The following is a 21,975-nucleotide window of genomic DNA, read 5'->3' as shown; positions in this document are numbered from 1 at the left end:
TCACTCAGTCTGTGTTTTGTCTCCCCAGTATAGAGGAGACCACATTGTAAGCAACAAATACAGTAAACTGTGTTGAATATAGAAATGGTAAATCGCTGCTTCACCTGGAAGGTGTGTCTGGATAGCAAGGCGGGAGGAGGTAAATGAGTAGGTATTGCATCTTCTGCGATTTCAGGGGAAGGTGCCGTAGATGTGTGGGGAGGTGTTCGGAATGAAGGAGGATTGGATCAGGTAGGTCTCTGGGGAAGAGTGGGAAGAGGGAATACCATCCCCAGCCACCATTTGGCCTGGCCACTCCTTCACCTGGCCAAGCTCATTCTCATTTTGAACAACTTCTCCTTTCACTCCTTTCACTTCCTTCAGATCAAAGATGTGACCATGGGCACCCGCACGTAGTTATGTTACGGCAGTATAATGCTCTGATTTGACACCATCTGGATACCACACCACAAGACTGATATTTTGTGCTGAATACCACACCACAAGACTAATATTTTGGCCTTGTTTCAAAAAGGCTAAAAATTAAGGTCACATTCCCCCATGACATAAGGTTTGTACTCCGTAGAATATAAAAGAATAAGCATGGTCTAATTGAGATTTTTAAAAATAGTTCAGTAAATTATATGGACAGAAATCATTTCTTCTGTTGTGAGAATCTGGAAGAAGGGGAAAGCATTAAAATTAAAGTTCGATTGTTGCTGGTGATATCAGAAAGCGCTAAATGATCTTAAATTTAGAGTTGTCCAAAACAAAAAGCTGATGCGGCTAGATCAATGGAAAATGGATAGAGTTTAGAGTCATGGTTAGAGCACAAAAGGAAACCATTTAGCCTGGTGTGTATCTGCTGGCTGTCTGCAGGAGCACTTGAGCCAGTTCCACTCCCCACTCTATCTCCATAGCACAGCATTGTTTCTTTTTCCATTAAATTCTTATCTAATTCCCTCTTGAAAGACACACTTGCATCTGTTTCCATCATATTCTCAGATAGTGTATTTCAGATCAAAAACTACTCACCACATGACAAAAGACTTTCCACACGCTGTCTTTGGTTCTTTTGCCATTCACCTTAAATCAGTGTTCCCTAGCTTGTGACCCTTACCCCTATTGGAACAGCTTCTCTGCATCCAAAGCTGACATGATTTTATTTGTCCTTTATCAAATCTCTTCCTAACCTTCTCTGCTCAAAGGAATAGAGCAGGCAAGGATATTATGAGTTACAGAACCAAGAACAGAAAATGGAGTTAAGGCATAGATCAATGAGATTTAATTGAATGGCAGAATACTTGAGGGGCTGAACCTCCTGCATCTTTCCCTTTCATTCCTCTCTGTAGTTATAGTTGTGAAGTCATACTGCTCACTGATGCACAATGCCCAGTTATTACATAAAGTGAGCTCTTTAAATCTATGCCAGGAAAATATGTACTTTTCACTGTAGATTCAATTCAGAAGGACTGTCAAGGCATGAAAGCACAGTAAAAAATCATGATTTTATAGTAAAATTACCGAAATACACTTCAAAACTGTCACATTTGTTCTACTGCCTTGACAGTTTGTATAAAGATTTTTAAAGTCTCAAATAAAACATTATATTAGCACCTTTCACACCCCCAACCTATCCCTAAGCATCTCATAGGCAATTAATTGCTTTTAGAAGTTCAATCTCTGTAATGTTGGTCAGCACAGCAGCCAATCTGTCATCCTTGCTTTTCTTGCACATCACTTTAAATCTATGCCCTCTATTCCTTTTATGAGAGAGAACAGCCTCTCTCTCTCTCACCTCAGAACTTCCTTCTCTCCAAGGAGAACAACCTCAGCTTCTTCATTGTATCCTCTTTACCAAAGTTTCTCATTCCTGCAGCCTTTCTTGTAAATCACTAACACACTTTCTCCAATGCATTCACATCTTCCCTTTAAATTGATGCCCTCAACTGTACATAATACTGCAGCTGAAGTGAAAGGTCCGACAAGCATCTTTTAGAAATTCAACATCACCTCCTTGCTCTTGTACTTTGTGCCCCTATTAATAAAGCTGAGCACACTGTGTCTCTCTGCACATAGCCTGCACATTCAATTATTTGTGCACATATACACCCAGATCCCTCTGCTCCTGCACCCCCTTTGGAATTGTACCACTATTCATATTGTCTTTCAATGTTCTTACCAGCAAAGTGCATCACCTCACACAGCTCTGCATTGAACTTCATCTGCCACTTATCCTCCCACTCCATCAACTTGTCAATGTCCTTTTGGAGTTTCACACATCCTGCTCACAGTTTATTATTCTTCCAAGTTTAGTGTCATCTGCAATCTTTGAACTCAACCCTGCACACCACGATTCAGATCATTGATATGTATTAGGAGAAACAAAGGTACCAATACCGAGCTTGGAAAATCTCTATGACAAAGCTTCCTCCAGCCTGAAACATATCTATTGACTCTCTGTACTGTTCAGGCAAGTTCATGCCCAGATTGCTACTCACTCTTTTATACCATAATCTGTAACTCCTCACAAGCCTGTTGTGTGGTAATGTGTCAAATGCCTTGTGACACAACATCAACTTCAAAAAAACTCCAGCAAGTTAGTTAAACATGATATTCCCTTTAGAAATTTTTGCTGACTCTTCCTAATCAACCCATATTTTTCCAAGTTAAAAATCACACAACAGTGTTTGTGGAATTTAACCACCTGATGAAGGAGCAGCACTCCGAAAGTTAGTGCTTCCAAATAAACCTGTTGGACTATAACCTGGTGTTGTGTGCTTTTTAACTTTGTCCACCCTAGTCCAACACCAGCACCTCCAAATCATATTTTTTCCAAGTGACTGCTGATCCGAAACATGATAATCATTTCCAAATGTTTCTCCACTGCCAAAGTTTAACTACTCATCTGTAGTAGGCTGTAAAAAAATCTTTCTTGAACAACTCTGTAATATTTGCAGTTCTCCAGACTTCTGACACCTCCTTGGAGTCCAGGGAAGACTGAAATATTATAACAAGCACCTCCACAATTTCTACCCTCATTGTCTTCAAAATCCTTTTCGCATCTTATCTGATTCGAGTACCTTTGTGCTTAAATTGCTAACTGGCTATGCAAAACCTTTCATGAAAATGCCCTTTTGGCAATTTTTTGACAGAGAAGCTAAAACCCACTGGCATGAAATCTCTCTGCAGGACATGTTTTGGCTGCCCTAAGCAGACAGAAAGGTCTGGAAGGTCAACCTGGACTGTTGGTGCTCCCGGTCTGTTCTGGGTACCTCCAGATGTTAAACCATCCCACTTCATTGAAGAGGGTGGAAAATTCAAGTTGGCTTCTTTTTTAATTCCATTTACAAGGTTTTTAATTAGTCTAATTGACTGCCCACCTAATGGGGTGTGGATATTAACTGGGGCACTAACCCCATCTCCCCCAAGATCCTTAGTACCAGGAACAAAGAGTCAGAGAGTCATAGAGTTGTACAGCATGGAAACAGTCCAACTCATCAGTGCTGACCAGATATCCTAAATTAATCTGGTCTCACTTGCCAGCTTTTGGCCCATATCCCTCTAAACCCTTCCTATTCATGTACCCTTCCATTGCCTCTTAAATGTTGTAATTGCACCTGCCTTCACCACATTGTCTGGCAGCTCATTCTGCCTGAAAATGTTGCCCCTTAGATCCCATTTAGATCTTTCCCCTCTCACCTTAAACTTATGCCCTTTGGTTTTGGACTCCTCCATCCTGGGAAGAAGACCTTGGCTATTCACCTTATCCATGCCCCTCATGATTTTATAAACCACAGGATATAAAATTGATTTGAAAGTAGGAGACAGAAGTTGGTGAAGGGTTGTTTTTCAGATTGGAGGCCTGTGACCAGCAGTGTGCCGCAAGAATCGGTGCTGGTTCCACTGTTTTTTGTCATTTATATAAATGATTTGGAACACTGTTCGGAATGCGGCACAGTGGCTGGAGCTGGTCTTTTCCAAACCCTTTAGCTCCACTCCCAATAGAGAAAAAGGCCAAAAAGTATACTGACATCAGTGTTAATCTATCATCATCTTGTCTTTCCTGGCTAATCCTTTCACTTTATTGCAGGTTTTTCAAAGTCAATATAGTTTACTAATGTAAGGTGTGGGGTTCCTGAACTATGAGGTTGGAAGCTGTGGGTGGGAGATCCCATGGACCTCTGCCCTGAAGCTTTTCAGCCACATTCTGAATCAGACTCGCTATCTCAGCCATATCTCCTTCCTCAATACAAACTATCATCCCTCAGACCATACACAATCACATCACCTCAGGGGATCTCCCACCCACAGCTTCCAATCTCATAGTTCAGGAACCCCGCACCACCTGGCTCTATCTCCTACCTAAGATCCACAAGCCTGACTACCTCAGCTGACCTATCGTCTCAGCCTGCTCCTGTCCCACCCTGTCCTATCCCCCGGTCCAAGAACTCCATACAAACATTCGGGACACCACCCACACTGTCCACCTCCTCCAAGACGTTCTGGCCCCAACTCCTCATTTTCACCATGGACAACCAGTCCCTATACACCTTCATTCACCATGACCAGGGCCTCCTTGCGCTCCATTCCTTCCTCTCCCGATGTCCCCACCAGTACCCTTCCACTGACACTCATATTCATTTGGCTGAACTGGTCCTCACCGTCAACAATTTCTCCTTCAAATCCTCCCACAACTCCCAGGCAAAAGGGGTAGCCATGGACACCCGCATGGGCCCCAGCTATGCCTGTCTCTTTGTCAGCTATGTGGAACAGTCTATCTTCTGCAGTTACACCAGCACCAGTCCCCAACTTTTCGTCTGCTACATTGATGACTGAATCAGTGCCACCTCGTGCTCCCAAAAGGAGGTTGAACAGTTTATCAACTTCACCAATATGTTCCACCCTGACCTTAAATTCACCTAGACCATCTCTGACACCACTCTCCCCTTCCTGGACCTCTCCAACTCCATCAGCAGTGACCAACTCAACACTGACATTTTCTACAAACCCACAGACTCCCACAGCTACCTGGATTACACCTCCTCCCACCCTGTCTCCTGCAAAAATGTTTTCCCTTATTCCCAATTCTTCCTCCTCCATGGAATCTGTGCCACATCTGCCCTGCACTCTCAGCTACCTTCCCCCAGCCGCACCCCCCTCCCATTTATCTCTCCACCCCGAGGCTCCCAGCCTCATTCGCAATGAAGGGCTTTTGCCCAAAATATCAATTTTCCTGTTCCTTGGATGCTGACTGACCTGCTGTGCTTTTCCAGCACCACACTCTTGACTCTAATCTCCAGCATCCGCAGTACTCGCTTTCACCTGCAAGAAATTTGGAGCCTATTGTGAACTGTGTTTTTATGCCTATGGATTCCTGCAAAGTGCAGATGATCAGGAGTCGAGGAATTAAGTTGCTGATTGGTTCTGAGCTAAGTAGGCAGTTTGGAACTGGAAACAAATTACAGAAACATAGACTACAGATCCAAAGGGAGAGAAAGACACAGGAGTATGTGTCATCGTGCTCCCCAACAGAAGCTGCCTGTTCACTGCAGTAAAAGAAAATCAGTTTATCATGGAGAAAACCAGTTGTCCTTTCTAAAGCAGTTGTTGTGAGCTGTGACTTTTGAATTAATAAATCAAAAATGTTTTACAAGTGAGTCATCCACACTGTACTTCTTATAACTAGTAGACACTTCTAGAGAATTACAACTCAATACCAAGGCCCAATAAAATATTTTCTCTATTTTTTGGCTGTGTGTGTGTGTGTGAGAGAGAGAGAGTGCACTTTATATGAGATTTAGAGTTTTAATTAGTAGTGTTATATGCTAATAGTTTATATCTGTTTACCTGTAGCTATAGCCTAATTACATACAATAAATAATAATTCTTGTTTAGCACAGATACCTGGTGTGTGCTTTCTATAATCTTGATTTGAAAATCAGGGAGATTGGAGTACTATGTGTACTTTACACTAAGTATGACGCTAGAAATAGCAGGGCTTGGTTTATGGCATACTAACTTAGTTAGTCATAACTCCTCAACCTTCTAACTTCTGGAAACAAACTCAGTTTTTCCAGCCATCCTCAAATGTCACTTGTTCCAGATATCAATCCAGTAAGTCACCTTTGAATTGCCACCAACATCCTTCCTTAAACAAAGAGATCAAAACTGCACACAATATACAAAATTTTGATCTCACTAGCATACTGTATAACAAAAGCATAGCGCCTCACTTTTCTGTTAATTTCACCATGTATTAAAGGATAATATGCAATCTACTGCCAAATACTGTTAAATAGGTATTAAATACTGTGGGCTTTAATGCTAATTCAACTTTGTCTTAATTTAATAGCAGCATTTTTTGCTTTTGATTGTAATATATTGATTCTGATTGCTCTTCATAATTAAGTGCCATATCATGCCCCTATTTACATTTGGAGTTAATTATTTCCTCAGTGAGTTGATTGCCAATACAGAATGCGTGGCAGTTCAACAGTAGGAGACTAAGCGTGCAACACAATTGTTTTGCTTCGTGAAACAAAAAGGGACAGTCTGCTGCTCTTATCAATAAGCAAAGTGTTAATATATTGAAAGAAGAATGCCTCTTTTTCCCTCTTAATTTGGTGTGCAATATTTGGATGCTTGGCTGGGTTGACAGGAGACTGTATTTCTGTGTCCTTGATTAAGATGGTATGTAATTTGTCATGGTGAGAAGGTGGGAGGATGAGTAGGTAGCTTCAATATATAATTTAAATGTTTTCTCTTTTGACTCCAGGTTCCTTTCAGTCATGCTCAGAGGTTTGCTCTCTAAGTTTTGCCGGGCCATCACTTATTGTCTATCCCTACCTGACCATAAGAAGTTAGTGATGAGCCATCTTCTTGGTCACTGAATGGCTTTCAAGGATATTTCATAGGGTATTTAAGAGTCAACACGTTATTATGGGTCTGGAGTCTAGATAGGGCAAAGATAGCAGATTTTCCTCTCTACCAGATTGTATCTTTACATGGTTGCTACTACAGGTACAACCTTATTTTATTCTTCATGGATTTAAATCACTGAATTGTAATTCCCTCACTTTGCTGGTAAGATTTGAATGCATTTCTAGAAATATATATGGCACAGAAGGAAGCCATTAGGCCCATCAAGCAGAGCCTAACCCCACCTCCGGTTCTTGGTTTTGAGCCTTGTACTTTATGACACCACTAATGCATATCCAAACGTTATTAAATGTGATGAGGATTTCTACTTCTGCAACACTTTCAAATAGTGCGTACTTGAGCCTCACTCCCCTCTGGGTTGAAAAATTACTGCTCAGCTCCCCCATAATCCTTCTCCCAATTACTTTAAATACAAGCTAATTTATTATTGAATTCTCTGTTAGTAGACGTAGGTCCTTCCTATCCATTTTATGTAGGCCCATCATCATATTTATCTCAATTAAATCTTTATCAACCTTCTCTGTTCAAGGAAAATATCTCCAGTCAATTCGGTCATTCATCAAAGCTAACATTCTCCAGTCCTGACAATGGCCTCAAAAATTTGCGATGTGGATTTCTAATGCAATCACATCCTTCCTGTAATGCTGTACCAGAACTGCACACAGTATTGCAGCTGTCATCTGAATAGTGTTTTATTCAGTTCTTGCATAGCCTAAATTCCCTGCTGGTATATTCTGGATCTTGGACAATAAAAGAAAGTAATCCACATGCATTCTTGGTCACCGCATCTGTCTGCTTCATGAATCTGTGGTCATGGTTTCTCTGGTCATTCATGTTTTTCAGAGTCCAACCATTTGTTATGCTTTCCCTTGACATGTTTGTCATCCCCAAATGGATTAACTTAAACCAAATGTAGTTTGCCATTTGTCTGCCCATCTGATCTACCCCATTGAGTAGATTGACAGTTTTTTGTCCTCATTATTAGCAAGAACCAATTTTAATATAATCTGCAAACCTTTTAGGTATTTTGGCTACTCTTAAATCAAAATGATTGGCATATAGGGCACTGACAAGGGACCCAGTACTGAGCCTTGTGGAAGCCACACCGGCAAAAGCCTTACAATCATCCATTTACAATAACCCTTCACTTTCTGTGAAGAGTCAATTTTGGATCCCAGTTGTCAGCTTTCCAGGGATCCCATGCACTTTTAATTTTATGTCCAGTAGCATTGCTAAAATCCATTGCATCAAGCATGCTACTCTTGTTGACATTATACATCACCTTGTTAAAAAATGCAATCAAGTTTGTCAGACGTGACCACTCTTTAAAAAATGTATGCTGGCTGTCTTTGATTTATATCTGCCTTTCCAAAACAATGAATTGTACTTCTCTTAGAAGCTTTTGCCAACTATTTCCACCAATATTAAGCTTACTGGTCATTAATTGTTCAGGCTATCCTTTTTATGTCTTTTGTCCTGAACCACAATGCCTGATTTGTGAAAGCATGAAATAAGAAAATTGTTCATTCCACATGGACACCTTTCATATTAATAGGTCCTACTTTTCCTCTTGTGTCCAAATCATTAGTACAGCCTTTGACATGCTAGTTCAGTAATATAACCCATCTGATACAATGTTCTGAAAGCTGGAGTAATCTGCTTGGATTGGAATGGGAAGGATTGTTTAAATCTCCTATGTTACAACCAGGTAAGGATGGATGGGATTGGCTTCCTTTCTAACCTCCATCAGTTGGTCACAAAAAGATTTTATTTCTTTTTGGCATATAGCAATAACACACTTTAACTTAGTTCACTCGTTCAAAATTAATGAGCCAATTGTAAGGTTTTCTTAAGTGAAAGAAAGATTAACTTTATTATACACGAATGCTGAGAAAAAGGATCCACAATATTAAAATCACACACATGTCGTTATCAAGTATTTGAAAAGTGGAGGATGTCTAGTACAAAAAGGAAGATAAAAGAATATGTAATTAAAAAGTTGTTAGCTTATTTGAAGGGTGGGATTTAACCTGAGGCCATGGTTGTACCCTCAGCATTAGGAAAACATGTAGGTATCCTTGGGTTCTCAGTAAATGGACATTTTGACAATTTGTTTTATCACTGGATGTTGTCTTTTGAGAATTAAAGCAGAGAGCAAGATGATCTCCCATGGTCTTTTGCTGTTACAAATCTATTTTTCTTTCTCAGCTGCTCTTTATAAGCATCAGCTGTGTGAAATATAGTTCATTTTAGTAATCCCATGTCTGGATTCACTAATGTCCCATTGCAGACAAATCTTTGATTCCTACCATGTTTGAAGCTTATCCAAAAATCAAACATGAGACACATTAATTTTCAATGCTTCAGATAAAGATATTAATTTCAGCCCAGACTGATTCATACTTATTGATAATTTAATGAGCTGGTTCAACCTGAGATCAAGTAGGAGCATCCGAGGAGCAGGAGAATCGACGTTTCGGGCATAAGCCCTTCTTCAGGAATGAGGCTGGTGTGCCAAGCAGGCTGAGATAAAAGATTGGGGGGGGGCGGAGTTTGGGGGAGGGGCGCTGGGAATACAATAGGTGGAAGGAGGTGAGGATGAGGGTGATAGGCCGGAGAGGGGGTGGGAGCGGAGAGGTCGGGAAGTAGATTGCAGGTCAAGAGGGCGGTGCTGAATCCGGGTGTTGGGACTGAGATAAGGTGGGGGGAGGGGAAATGAGGATGCTGGAGAAATCTACATTCATCCCGTGTGGTTGTAGGGTTCCTATGCGGAAGATGAGGCGCTCTTCCTCCAGGCGTCGTGTGGCCATGGTCTGGCGATGGAGGAGGCCAAGGACCTGCATGTCCTTGGCGGAGTGGGAGGGGGAGTTAAAGTGTTCAGCCACGGGGTGGTTGGGTTGGTTGGTGCAGGTGTCCCAGAGGTGTTCCCTGAAACGTTCCGCAACTAGGCGGCCTGTCTCCCCAATTTAGGGAGACACCTCTGTTTCAGGGAACACCTCTGGGACACTCACACCAACCAACCCAACCACCCCATGGCTGAACACTTTAATTCCCCCTCCCACTCTGGCAAGGATATGCAGGTCCTTGGCCTCCTCCATAGCCAGACCCTGGCCACACGACGCCTGGAGGAAAAGTGCCTCATCTTCCGCCTAGGAACCCTCCAACCACACGGGATGAATGTGGATTTTTCCAGCTTCCTCATTTCCCCGCCCCCCCACCTTATCTCAGTCCCAACACCCGGATTTAACACCGCCCTCTTGACCTGCAAATCTTCTTCCCAACCTCTCCGCCCCCACCCCCTCTCCGGCCTATCACCCTCAACCTCACCTCCTTCCACCTATCGTATTCCCAGCGCCCCTCCCCAAAACTCCCCCCCCCCCTCACCTTTTATCTCAGCCCACTTGGCACACCAGCCTCATTCCTGAAGAAGGACTTATGCCCGAAACTTCGATTCTCCTGCTCCTCAGATGCTACTTGGCCTGCTGCGCTTTTCCAGCACCACACTTTTCAACTCAACCTGAGATCAGCTGATAAATGTGTTGAATTTTAATGTGATGAATGTGATGAATTTTAAGTTAGTGTTTCTTCTTTTACAAATCCATTTTAAACCTTGAAGATTCCAAATATTGAATTCAGATAATGTAAGTTGAAAATTGATCATAGATATTTCTGACAGAGTCAGAAACACAAAACCCACCTGTGATTGAAATTCAGATAGGTAAGCAAGTGAGCCCAAAACTGATATACTTTCCTGACTTTTCTATCCATTTAAAGCTAGAGGGGTAGAAACAGGGGAAGTTCAGATGAAGTGTGGGACTCCTTTCGACAACCCATGGCAGTGAACGATAAGGCTAGTTGTTGTGAGAGTTTTGATTTATGTCAAAACCTCCCACTGCATCAGAGAGGCATGAGATTTTTAGATTCCCTCCAGTGTGGAAACAGGCCCTTCAGCCCAACAAGTCCACACCGACCCTCCGAAGAGTAACCCACTCAAACCCCTTTCCTTCTGACTAATGCACCTAACACTATGGGCAATTTAGCATGGCCAATTCACCTAACCTGCACATCTTTGGACTGTGGGAGGAAACCGGAGCACCCGGGGGAAACCCATGCAGACACGGGGAGGATGTGCAAACACCACACAGACAGTCGCCCAAGGCTGGAATTGAACCTGGGATCCTGGTGCTATGAGGCAGCAGTGCTAAGTACTGCACCACCGTGCCGCCCCAACCTGTCACAGGAGAGCCAGGGTCTCACATTCTCAAGATCCACATCTCTCTGGGGACGAAAGACGAATAGATCAGAAGATAGGAACAATGACTGAATCCCACGTAGGAATGTATTGGAGAGCACTACTCAATGTCTAGCCACCAAATGTGCATTTTCAGAAGCTTGATGGTCTGTTTAATGGTTATCCACTGAGTAGATGGACATTGCCCCCTGTTTCTGCCATAGAGAGGTGAATAACTGTGTCTTCAAGGGATATCTCTTGTCTTCTCAGATCTGCCCACACATTTTGATGATTGGAGTGAAGCCTGCACTGATGGAGGATAAAGGGGGTCACCGTATATTGTTAGGAAAGTGACACAGCTTTGTTGTGCTGCCAGATCAGTTAGTTACTGAGGAAATAATGCCTTTCCTGTTGAGGGAAATTACTGGCTGGACTCTAGATGCTTTGATGGCCTAATTGATACAATTGATGATGTTCTGCAACTGGGTGAATCCAGCAAAGCAAATGGGCCCCAGTGCCCACTAGCCCTGGGATAGGTATCTGTCAATAAACTAGTATCATGTCTAGCTCTGGCAAATTCAACATTGGTAAACTGCATGAATCTGTCCATCTACACCTACAATGCGAGAGGAGTACTGACCCTATTCAAAGTCTGGTGTCGGTGTTGCCACTCTTCATGCCGATTAAGGGCACTTCTTAATCTAGTCCTTCTTTGCTCTACCAAACTTATTGGGGCAGTACGTTGTCCTAGGGAAGTCTTGTCTGGCTCTCAAGTCTTTAAACCGAATCAACACGGACATTTACTATAAACCGACCGATTCCCACAGCTACCTAGACTATGCCTCCTCCCACCCTGCCCCCTGTAAAAACGCCATCTCATATTCCCAATTCCTTCGTCTCTGCCGCATCTGCTCCCAGGAGGACCAGTTCCAATACCGTACAACCCAGATAGCCTCCTTCTTCAAAGACCGCAATTTCCCCCCAGATGTGATCGATGATGCCCTCCACCGCATCTCCTCCACTTCCCGCTCCTCCGCCCTTGAGCTCCGCTCATCCAATCGCCACCAGGGCAGAACCCCACTGGTCCTCATCTACCACCCCACCAACCTCCATATACATCGTATCATCCTTCGTCATTTCCGCCACCTCCAAACGGACCCCACCACCAGGGATATATTTCCCTCCCCTCCCCTATCAGCGTTCCGAAAAGACCACTCCCTCCGTGACTCCCTCATCAGGTCCACATCCCCCACCAACCCAACCTCCACTCCCGGCACCTTCCCCTGCAACTGCAAGAAATGCAAAACTTGCGTCCACACGTCCCCCCTTACTTCCCTCCAAGGCCCCAAGGGATCCTTCCATATCCGCCAGAAATTCACCTGCACCTCCACACACATCATTTACTGCATCCGCTGCACCCGATGTGGCCTCCTCTATATTGGGGAGACAGGCCGCCTACTTGCTGAATGTTTCAGAGAACACCTCTGGGACACCTGGACCAACCAACCCAACCACCCCGTGGCTCAACACTTCAACTCCTCCTCCCACTCCACCAAGGACATGCAGGTCCTTGGACTCCTCCATCGCCAGACCATAGCAACACGACGGCTGGAGGAAGAGTGCCTCATCTTCCGCCTAGGAACCCTCCAACCACAAGGGATGACCTCAGATTTCTCCAGTTTCCTCATTCCCCCTCCCCCCACCTTGTCTCAGTCCCAACCCTCGAACTCAGCACCACCTTCCTAACCTGCAATCTTCTTCCTAACCTCTCCGCCCCCACCCCCACTCCGGCCAATCACCCTCACCTTGACCTCCTTCCACCTATCGCATTTCCAACGCCCCTCCCCCAAGTCCCTCCTCCCTACCTTTTATCTTAGCCTGCTGGACACACTTTCCTCATTCCTGAAGAAGGGCTCATGCCCGAAACGTCGATTCTCTTGCTCCTTGGATGCTGCCTGACCTGTTGCGCTTTTCCAGCAACACATTTTCAGCTCTCAAGTCTTTACCCATCTACATTTAACAGATCAGCTTTTGAAGGATTGTCTAAGCAATCTACACTCCTTTGATAAACACAAAGGTCACCAATGACAAACTTTTAAAAAGGATTTCAACTGGATTAATTAGCCTCTATTGGGAGAACAGTGGGTCTCCTTTCAACCTCCCCTCCCCTTCCTGATTATTGCTGACACTGCGATATTCCTTTTGAAATGAACACACAGCCTGTTATCAACATTTTAGACCTTCTTGCCTCCATCATTGCCTATGGGGCAGTCTCAAAAATTCAGCCCCATATTTCCAGTGCTGGGGTGCACTGAATTAATTTGAAGCCAGAAACTGTAACCAAAGTGTCAGCAATTTGTAATAACAACTCTTTTCTAAATTACACTGAATTACACTTCATTGTTCGGGCAGAACACGAATCCAACCGTCTTTTAAGCAATTCCTACCTCTTCCTTCACTCTGAACTGAGGATTGAATGGCTTTGCAGGAACAAAAATCACCCCATACATTAAAAAAACATAGTCAATTTTCTGCAGTGAGTTTCATTCATATTTATGATGCAAATACCACAACTCTCTGACATTTATGGGGACGTTAACAGTGAGTTCCCGGATTTGCTAGACTAGATATTGGGCAGTGCTAATCATTCAATAATTTGTCACCATTATTGACTCATGGCTCAGCTTATGTTAGCCTCAAATTGCTGAACCTATTTGCATTGGTAACTTTTTCCACTAACTTTGGGTTAATAGTCACCCTGGGCATGTGATCTGGAGAAATGACAGTCCCAAGGCTCATCATGCATGCTCAGGCTCTCACATAAGTAATGAAAGATATTTAAATTTGAACAACATTCCAATATCTAAAGACGTAAATTTAAGTCTATAATGAAGAGCACTAAACATGACCAATGGAGACCACAACATAGAAGGACTTTATTTTTATATTTGATATGTTTACAGCTACACACCCAGGCCGGATTCCAGAGAGAAAAAAATTAGAAAAATGAGCGCAATGTTGAAGTGTGGATTCCTGCTGAGAAGAGCTTAGAGTTTATTCACAACCCATTACAATGATTTAGTTGTGTATATTTTTTCCCTTGTCTTTCCCACTCGCTGAACTGTCCTCTTCCCTGTCTGCCTTTTAGGATTTGTATCTGTTTTAAGAGATTACATCCAGACTGAACAGCAAAATGGCACACTCAGAGCTCATGTGAAAAGATGAAAAGGCTTCAAACATTTTTTCAAGGGAAATTCAACTTGCATTGCAAAGCATGTCATGATACTTTAACAGCCTGGAATTATGCATTCATACAGAACAAATCCAGATCGTCATGTCTGTGCTGTCATGTGAAAGAACTGCCCAATTAGTCCCACTGCCCTGCTGTTTTCCTGTAGCCAAGTAACAACTTCCTTCACGAGTATATTTCCAACTATTGACTTTGCATTAATTGCACTGTCCATTGGCGTGTGTTCCAAATGTCAACAACTTGCTGTATGGAAAATATTTGCAACGCTCAACTGGTTATGTTGCCAATCATTCCAAAATTGGCAACTATTAATATGACTGTGATGTTAGTTTGGAAACTGATTATTACATAAATTCCTGTTGCTGGAATTCTGCAAGCTCTGTGACATCACAAAACATGGCTTTATAACTGAGTGTGTCTATGTTCCAGCAACATAACTTTGAAACAACATTGTTTGAATACAATCCAACTATGTTCCACAATCTTATTAACTGAAAACTAGATGTGGGAGATGACACAGGCACCACTCTAGTACAACCTAATATTTGTTGCCCTTACTGTGCACATCTTGTTTTGGTTACATGCCTAATCAAAAGTAATTTATTGAAAGCCTTTGGCTTTGAGTTACTGTCTATATTGAAATGGAACTTACCTTCAAAACCATTTGGCAGTCCTCAGAGTTTAAGCAGGGTGAGATCGAGGAAGAATTGATTCATCCCGAGACCCACGATACATCCCAGGGAGAGTCCAAAGAAACGGTGGCTATTTTAAACTGGTACTGGACATTTTGGGGGAATGGATTTTCTTATGCAAACCATGAGTAATAATTAACAGCAGTTTCTATGTCTTTCACTTCTTTCAAGCGTAATGTATTTGTACTCAAAGAGGGAGGAAAAAAAATTGTGGATTTTTACTTGCATCGATGGCATCTCAAATTTCATCCTTGAGAGAAGATTTTAGCTCACTGAAATTTCAAAAGGTCTTTCCAACGGTAGAGCTGAATCCCTTGAAGTTAGTTTACAGGGCAATTGAAACAAATGGATATGGTGTTGCCCAAGGGTACATCTCACGTTAATATCTTCTTCTTTAACAGGCTAAACAACTATACTGTTGGTTCTCATGCTGACCCCCTAGATGTCATGTGGGTTGGGTTAAAGCGAACCTATGGATGCTCAGATATTTCCATTAAAAATATTGTAAATAATACCAGGAAAAATAATCAAGAAGTAAGTACAAAGTTCCCCGGTACAGTGTTACAGTAATGTAGTAAAGAAGATGTCAATTATTTTGACATTCTGGACCTTAATTTACCAACTATCACATTTGGTCCTGTTTTTTCCATCTGTTTCAATTCTCTTCACTTTTTCTGTGTCTTGCTCTTTCTTTTGTGGACCATCCCCCACCTTCCCCCTCAAAATATTCTTCTATATGTAAAGTTATATAAAAATGGAAGTAATTATTGTGCAATAAGATCCCTTTAAATTGAAAGTGTAGTTTATTCACAGCAATAGTGTCATAGAGTCTTGGGGATATACAGCATAGAAATAGACCTTTCAGATAGCCTAAATTAATCTACTCCCATTTGCTAGTATTTGGTCTATATCCCTCTAAAATCTTTCCATTCATATACCCATCCAGATGACTCTTAAATGTTGTCATTGTATCAGCCTCCACCACTTCCTCTGGCAGTTCAATCCTTACACGCACCACCCTCTGTGTTAGGAAATTGCCCTTTAGGTCCCTTTTATGTCTTTCCCATCTCACATTAGACCTATGCCCTCTAGTTTTGGACTCCTCCACCCTGGGGAAAAGACCTTGACTATTTACTCTATCTATGCCCCTCATGATTTATAAACTTCGATAAGGTCATGCCTCAGTCTCCAGGGAAAATAGCCCCAGCTTATTCAGCCTCTCCCTATAGCTCAAACCCTCCAACAGTGGCAACGGCCTTGTAAATCTTTTCTGAACCCTTTCAAGTTTCTCAGCATCTTTCCTATAGCAGGGAGACCAGAACTGAACACAGCATTCCAAACATGGCCTAATTAATGTCCTGAACAGCCACAACGTGACCTCCCAGGTCCGATACTCAATGCACTGAACAATAAAGGCAAGCACACTGAATGCCTTCTTCATATCCTGTCTACCTGCCATTCAACTTTGAAGGAACTATGAACCTGCACTCCAAGGTCTCTTGGTTCAGCAACACTCCCCAGGACATTACCATTTAGTGCATAAGTTCTTTCTGCCCTGATTTGCCTTACCAAAAATCAGCACCACACATTTATCTAAATTAAATTACAATATTTAAAATCAACTTGTATATGGGATACTTTAAGCTGTGCAAAACCCATGCTCTCAGAAGCTGACTATACTGTCTCAAAATGCAACATGAAAACAGATAGATTTTGCAAACCCAGAATAAGTTTGAAACAAAGCCTGGATATTTCAGCATATCTGATGGTATACTTCACATTCTTAAATTTTTTGCAACTTGTGTTAGGGTTACTTGGCCATACTTTAATCCTGTTGGCCATTTTCTCTCAGTATGACTCTGAAGATGTGGAAGCATCCGTAGATAGCATACGAAGAAAAGCTGCTGCTGTAAGGGAAAACTCCTCTCTGCTTGAGGTAAGAAATTACATGCTCTTTTTGTAATGCAGCCAATGTACACAAAATAAGCTTGAATAAACAGCACTGAGCTAATAACCAGATAATAAAGCAACTTTTATTTGTTCACGAGATATGAGCACTTCTGATAAGGTTAATATTTATTATTCATGCTTAAGTGCCCTTGAAAGTGGAGAGTCAGTCGCCTGCAGGTACGCCCACCCATTCTACTGATGCCAAACACAATCTGTTGGTGGTGACAGTGAGTTCTGCTCTAACGTTTAGAGATCCATAAGCCTAAGTACGATTGGTGACAGCAAGCTAACTCAAACAACACATACCCACCAGCTGGGAAACAGTGATACCACAAGATGCCAAGAGCAGTCATCTGAGAAAATGCCACATGGTTGTAGTGGTGTGGCTCTGACCCCCACCACAAGAAAAAGAAATCCAGAGGATCCAGAAGAACAATTAAATCAAGAAAGTGACCTTACTATTGCTTTAGGACCATTACCGCTATTAAAAGACCCAGTCAATCATCGAGTCATATAGATGTACAGCACGGAAATAGACCCTTCAGTCCAACTCATCCATGCCGACCAGATATCCCAACCCAATCTAGTCGCACCTGCCAGCACCCGGGCCACATCCCTCCAAACTCTTCCTATTCATATACCCATCCAGACATCTTTTAAATGTTGCAATTGTACTAACACCCACTATTTCTGAACAGGCTGGGGTTGTTTTCCCTGGAGCGTCGGAGGCTGAGGGGTAACCTTATAGACGTTTCCAAAATTATGAGGTACATAGATAGGGTAAATAGGCAAAGTCTTTTCCCTGGGGTGGGGGAGTCCAGAACTAGAGGGCATAGGTTTATGGTGAGAGGGGAAAGATATAAAAGAGACCAAAGGGGCAACTTTTTCACGCAGAGGGTGGTACGTGTCTAGAATGAGCTGCCAGAGGATGTGGTGGAGGCTGGTACAATTGCAACATTTAAGAGGCATTTAGATGGGTATATGAATAGGAAGGTTTTGGAGGGATGTGGGCCAAGTGCTGACAGGTGGGACTAGATTGGTTGGGATATCTGGTCGGCATGGACAGGTTGGACCGAAGGGTCTGTTTCCATGCTGTACATCTCTATGACTCTATGACTCTAAGGTTGTGGTGAATATTTTCATGACTTGGAGATGGTGAACAGCTTTGAGGAGTAAGGGGTTGAGTTACTTGAATAGCAAGCTCTGACCTATACTTTACGTTATTTATATGGCTTGTCCAGTTAATTTTGTTGTCAAAAATGTTGATAGTGGAGGTTCAGGATTGGCAATGATATTGAACCTCAAGGTGGATGGTTAGATTCTTGGCATGGCGTTTTGTGTGGCATGAATGTTATTTGTCAATTATGGCCACATTTGAATGCTTTCTGAGTCTTGTTGGTTGCAGATATATTTGAGGAGTCACAAGCGAGACTGAGATCATCAACAAATGTTACAATTCTGACATAATGATTGAAAGTAGATCTCTGAGAAAGGAACTGAAAAAGGGTTGAGCCTAGAACAACATGTAGAGGAACTCTAGCAGTAATGTTCTAGGACTGGGATAACTGGTCTCAATCACAACAATCTTCCTTCAAGTTAACTATGACTCTAACCAGTGGAGACATTTTCCTGATTCTCATTAATTTCAGTTCTACTAGAATTTTTGATGCCACATTTAGTCAAATTTAACTTTGCTGCCAAGGGCAGTCACTTTCATCTCACCTGTCTTTGTTTGGATCTAGACTTTATTGAGTTCTGGCCCTTGTGGGACCAGTATACGGTTCAATACTGAGTGAGAACAATTTGACAGTATGATATCTTCCATCATTTAATCCTTGAGAAAAGACAAATGGCCAGGTGGTATTTGACCTGCTTTTTTGTGGATCTGAGCAATTTTCAATGTGTGCTAATTTTATAGTTATAGTGGAATAACTTGACTATAGAACTGTGTCTCATTGTGGAGCATTAATCCTCAGCTGAGATGTTATTAGCAGCCTTAGCCTTTGCTAATCCAAGGCTTTCAGCTGTTTCTTGATATCACATGGCTTGAATCTTATTGGCTGAAGACTGACATCCATCGTACTTGGGATATCAGGAGGAAGTTGATATGGATCATTCACTTGACATTACTGACAAGGGTTGCAAATGCTTCCACAGTATCCCTTGTTTTGGTGTTCCAGGCTGTCCATTAATGAGGACTGTTATATTTGTGGATCCTCCTCTCGTTGGTTGTTTAATTGTCCACTAATATGAACCACTGCAGAGCTTTAAACTCATCTATTGCTTATGAGATTGCTTTGTTCTGATTAATAATGCAGCTTCTGCTGTTAACCTTGCACAGATACCTGTGTTTTAACTCCTTCTGGGTAAGCCCGGTGCTGCGCCTGGTTTTGGTGTCTTACGCTTCTCATTGAAAATAGGGTTGATCCCCCGGTTTGATGCAAAGCATAAAATGGGATACATCTTGGGAGAAAAGTTACAGATTATGGTTACATGCAATTTACTGCCAATAATAGCTCATGATGTCTTATGTTAGGCCAGGTCAGAACTTTTAGATCTGGTCTGAATCTATCCCCTTTAGTACAGCGGCTGTACTGCACTCACAATGGAGGATATTCTTTGTGTGAATAAGGAACTTTGTCTCCAAAGGGTTGGGGTTGGCTCTAGCAATACAAACATGGTTAAATACATACTTGACACATGGTTAAATACACATATGACAGATAGATTGATGAGCATGAAGCCACATGAGCTTATAACTCTTATCAGTTGCTTTCCCACCTGACAGAGATGTAGCCTCAGAGATCATGGTTTAGCTAGCTTGGTCTCTGTGTTGTTGTATGGACTGTTTCATTTTAGCAAGGTTTGAGAGGATTTGTAGTTCAGGTTGAGGTTCTGGATGTAGGTTTGCTTGCTGAGCTGGAAGATTCATTTCCAGACATTTCATCACCCTACTAGGTAACATCTTCAGTGGGCCTCCAGGCGAAGCACTGTTGATAATTCCTGCAGGATTTATCAACAGTGCTTCGCCTGGAGGTGCACTTAAGATGTTACCTAGTAGGGTGCCAAAATGTCTGGAAGTGAACCTTCCAGCTCAGCAAGCAAATCTATATCCACTGCTTCATTTTATTACCACTTCCTTTGTCACTTTCATTTTTGCTTTGAGATTTGGTCTAATAGATTTCTTGACCACCCTTGTGGCTTAGGTAAACTTGGCCTTTGTATCAGCCATTGTTGGATGAGGGACATTGAAGTGTCCATCACAGTACACCCAGAGTGCACATTCTGTGTCCTGGACACCCCTATTGCACTTCACAAGTAGTCAACATGGCGGAGTACTGATTCACTTGCTGAGGGGGGAAGTACGTGATGAACAGCAGGAGGTTTAGTTGTCCCAGTTTGTCCAGATGCTATGAGACTTCTTGAAGGCTGAATTGTTGTTGAGGGCTCCCAAGGTCTTTTCTGACTGCGAACCACTATATCACTATCCCTGGGAGGCCTGTTGTCCTGATGGGACAGGACATACCCAGGGATAATAATGAAAGATAAAAGCAAAATCTGGAAATTTGAAATAAAAGCTGAAAATGATGGAATGATTCAGCAGGTCCAGCAGGATCTGTGGAGAGAAAAAGGGAGTTAATATTTCAAGTCAAGTATGACTTTTCTTTGGAATTTAATTATCATAAAGGAGCCTGGGAGATAGTCTTGCTCAGCAAATCCTTGCAGATAATGGCAGGCTGTTCCCTCAATTATTTTGCACAGATTCACAAATATTAACAAAGAGCCAATGGGTGCAGCATTGCCTTTATCATTTTGCCTGGCTCGCAGCCAGCTGATATGTCCTCTTTTGTTTTTATTTGATTTTGTGGCAGCAATTTGATACAACTGTGTGGCTAGTTAAGCCATTTCAAGGGACAATTAAGAATATACCATATTACTTTTGATCTGGAGTTGTATATATATCGGACTAAGTTAGGGCAGCACATTTCACCCCTTCAGGACATTAGTGAACCAGTAATCTTATGGTTACCAATACAAAAGGTGGCTTTTTGTACAAATTTAGTAAATGAATTTAAGTTGTTCTACCTCACTAGCGTAACATATTGGAAAATCAAACACTGCTATTCTCAGAATCATCACAAAGGTTAAAGATGTTTAAAATTAAACAGAATTCCCCAATTTACATTATTTTCAGACCCAGAAAGTGCAGACCAGGTTTCTATCCCTAACCAGCATTACTATTTATTTAAGGTAAATAAACTTTAGCTATAGGTAAACAGTTATGTACAGTCAGCATATAATTCGAAACATTAAAAAACTTAACCCTTTATAAACTTCCCCTTACACAAGCACACACACACAATGACACATCCAGATAGAAATTCACACACGCACATGAACATACACATGAACACATGCATACATACATCCACACATACGAACACATGAACATACACATAAGCACATACATGAACAGACACACAAACACATGAGCACACATGAACATGCACACACGAGCATGCACAATCATACACAAGAACACATATGAGTACACATGCACACACAAATGAGCACAAACACACAAATACACGCAGACCAAGCACATACACATGTGAATACTCATGCACAAATACCAGCGAACATACACACAAGAACACTCACACATGCAAAAACACACATGTACATTTACACATGCATATGAACACACACATGCACATAACCACATAGAAAAACAGACAAAAATAAAACTTGGGTGTTATGGTCAGAGGGAAAACTGGGACAACAGTTCAGTCATGTCTGTTCACAAAATCTGCTGAATGGCTTCTTGATCACCTTTCATTAGTTTGCAGGTCACAGCTTCCAGAAGTGCTGAAGGGAAAATTTATCGGTTTTCCTCAGGCTTAAATTATTTTTTATATCAGAGGACAAAT

The 21,975-nt window shown here is 42.1% G+C and overlaps 1 protein-coding gene across 1 annotated transcript in view; it reads left to right on the top strand.

Moving 5' to 3' along the window:
- Positions 1-84: 84 nt before the first annotated feature.
- The window catches only part of LOC148146989 (uncharacterized), a 63,599-nt gene continuing 41,708 nt past the window's right edge, over positions 85-21,975 (top strand). Inside the window, exons 1-5 of the mRNA XM_087996194.1 lie at positions 85-139; positions 7,071-7,157; positions 15,081-15,177; positions 15,496-15,628; positions 16,947-17,030. Coding sequence (XP_087852320.1) covers positions 85-139; positions 7,071-7,157; positions 15,081-15,177; positions 15,496-15,628; positions 16,947-17,030 — 456 coding nt within the window. The remainder of the gene's footprint in view (positions 140-7,070; positions 7,158-15,080; positions 15,178-15,495; positions 15,629-16,946; positions 17,031-21,975) is intronic.

Source organism: Chiloscyllium plagiosum, unplaced genomic scaffold (assembly GCF_037043375.1).
Source record: "Chiloscyllium plagiosum isolate Xiang-an unplaced genomic scaffold, Cpla_swu_hap1 HiC_scaffold_18, whole genome shotgun sequence".
Lineage (NCBI taxonomy): Eukaryota > Metazoa > Chordata > Chondrichthyes > Orectolobiformes > Hemiscylliidae > Chiloscyllium > Chiloscyllium plagiosum.
This window is presented reverse-complemented; position numbering and strand designations above follow the sequence as displayed.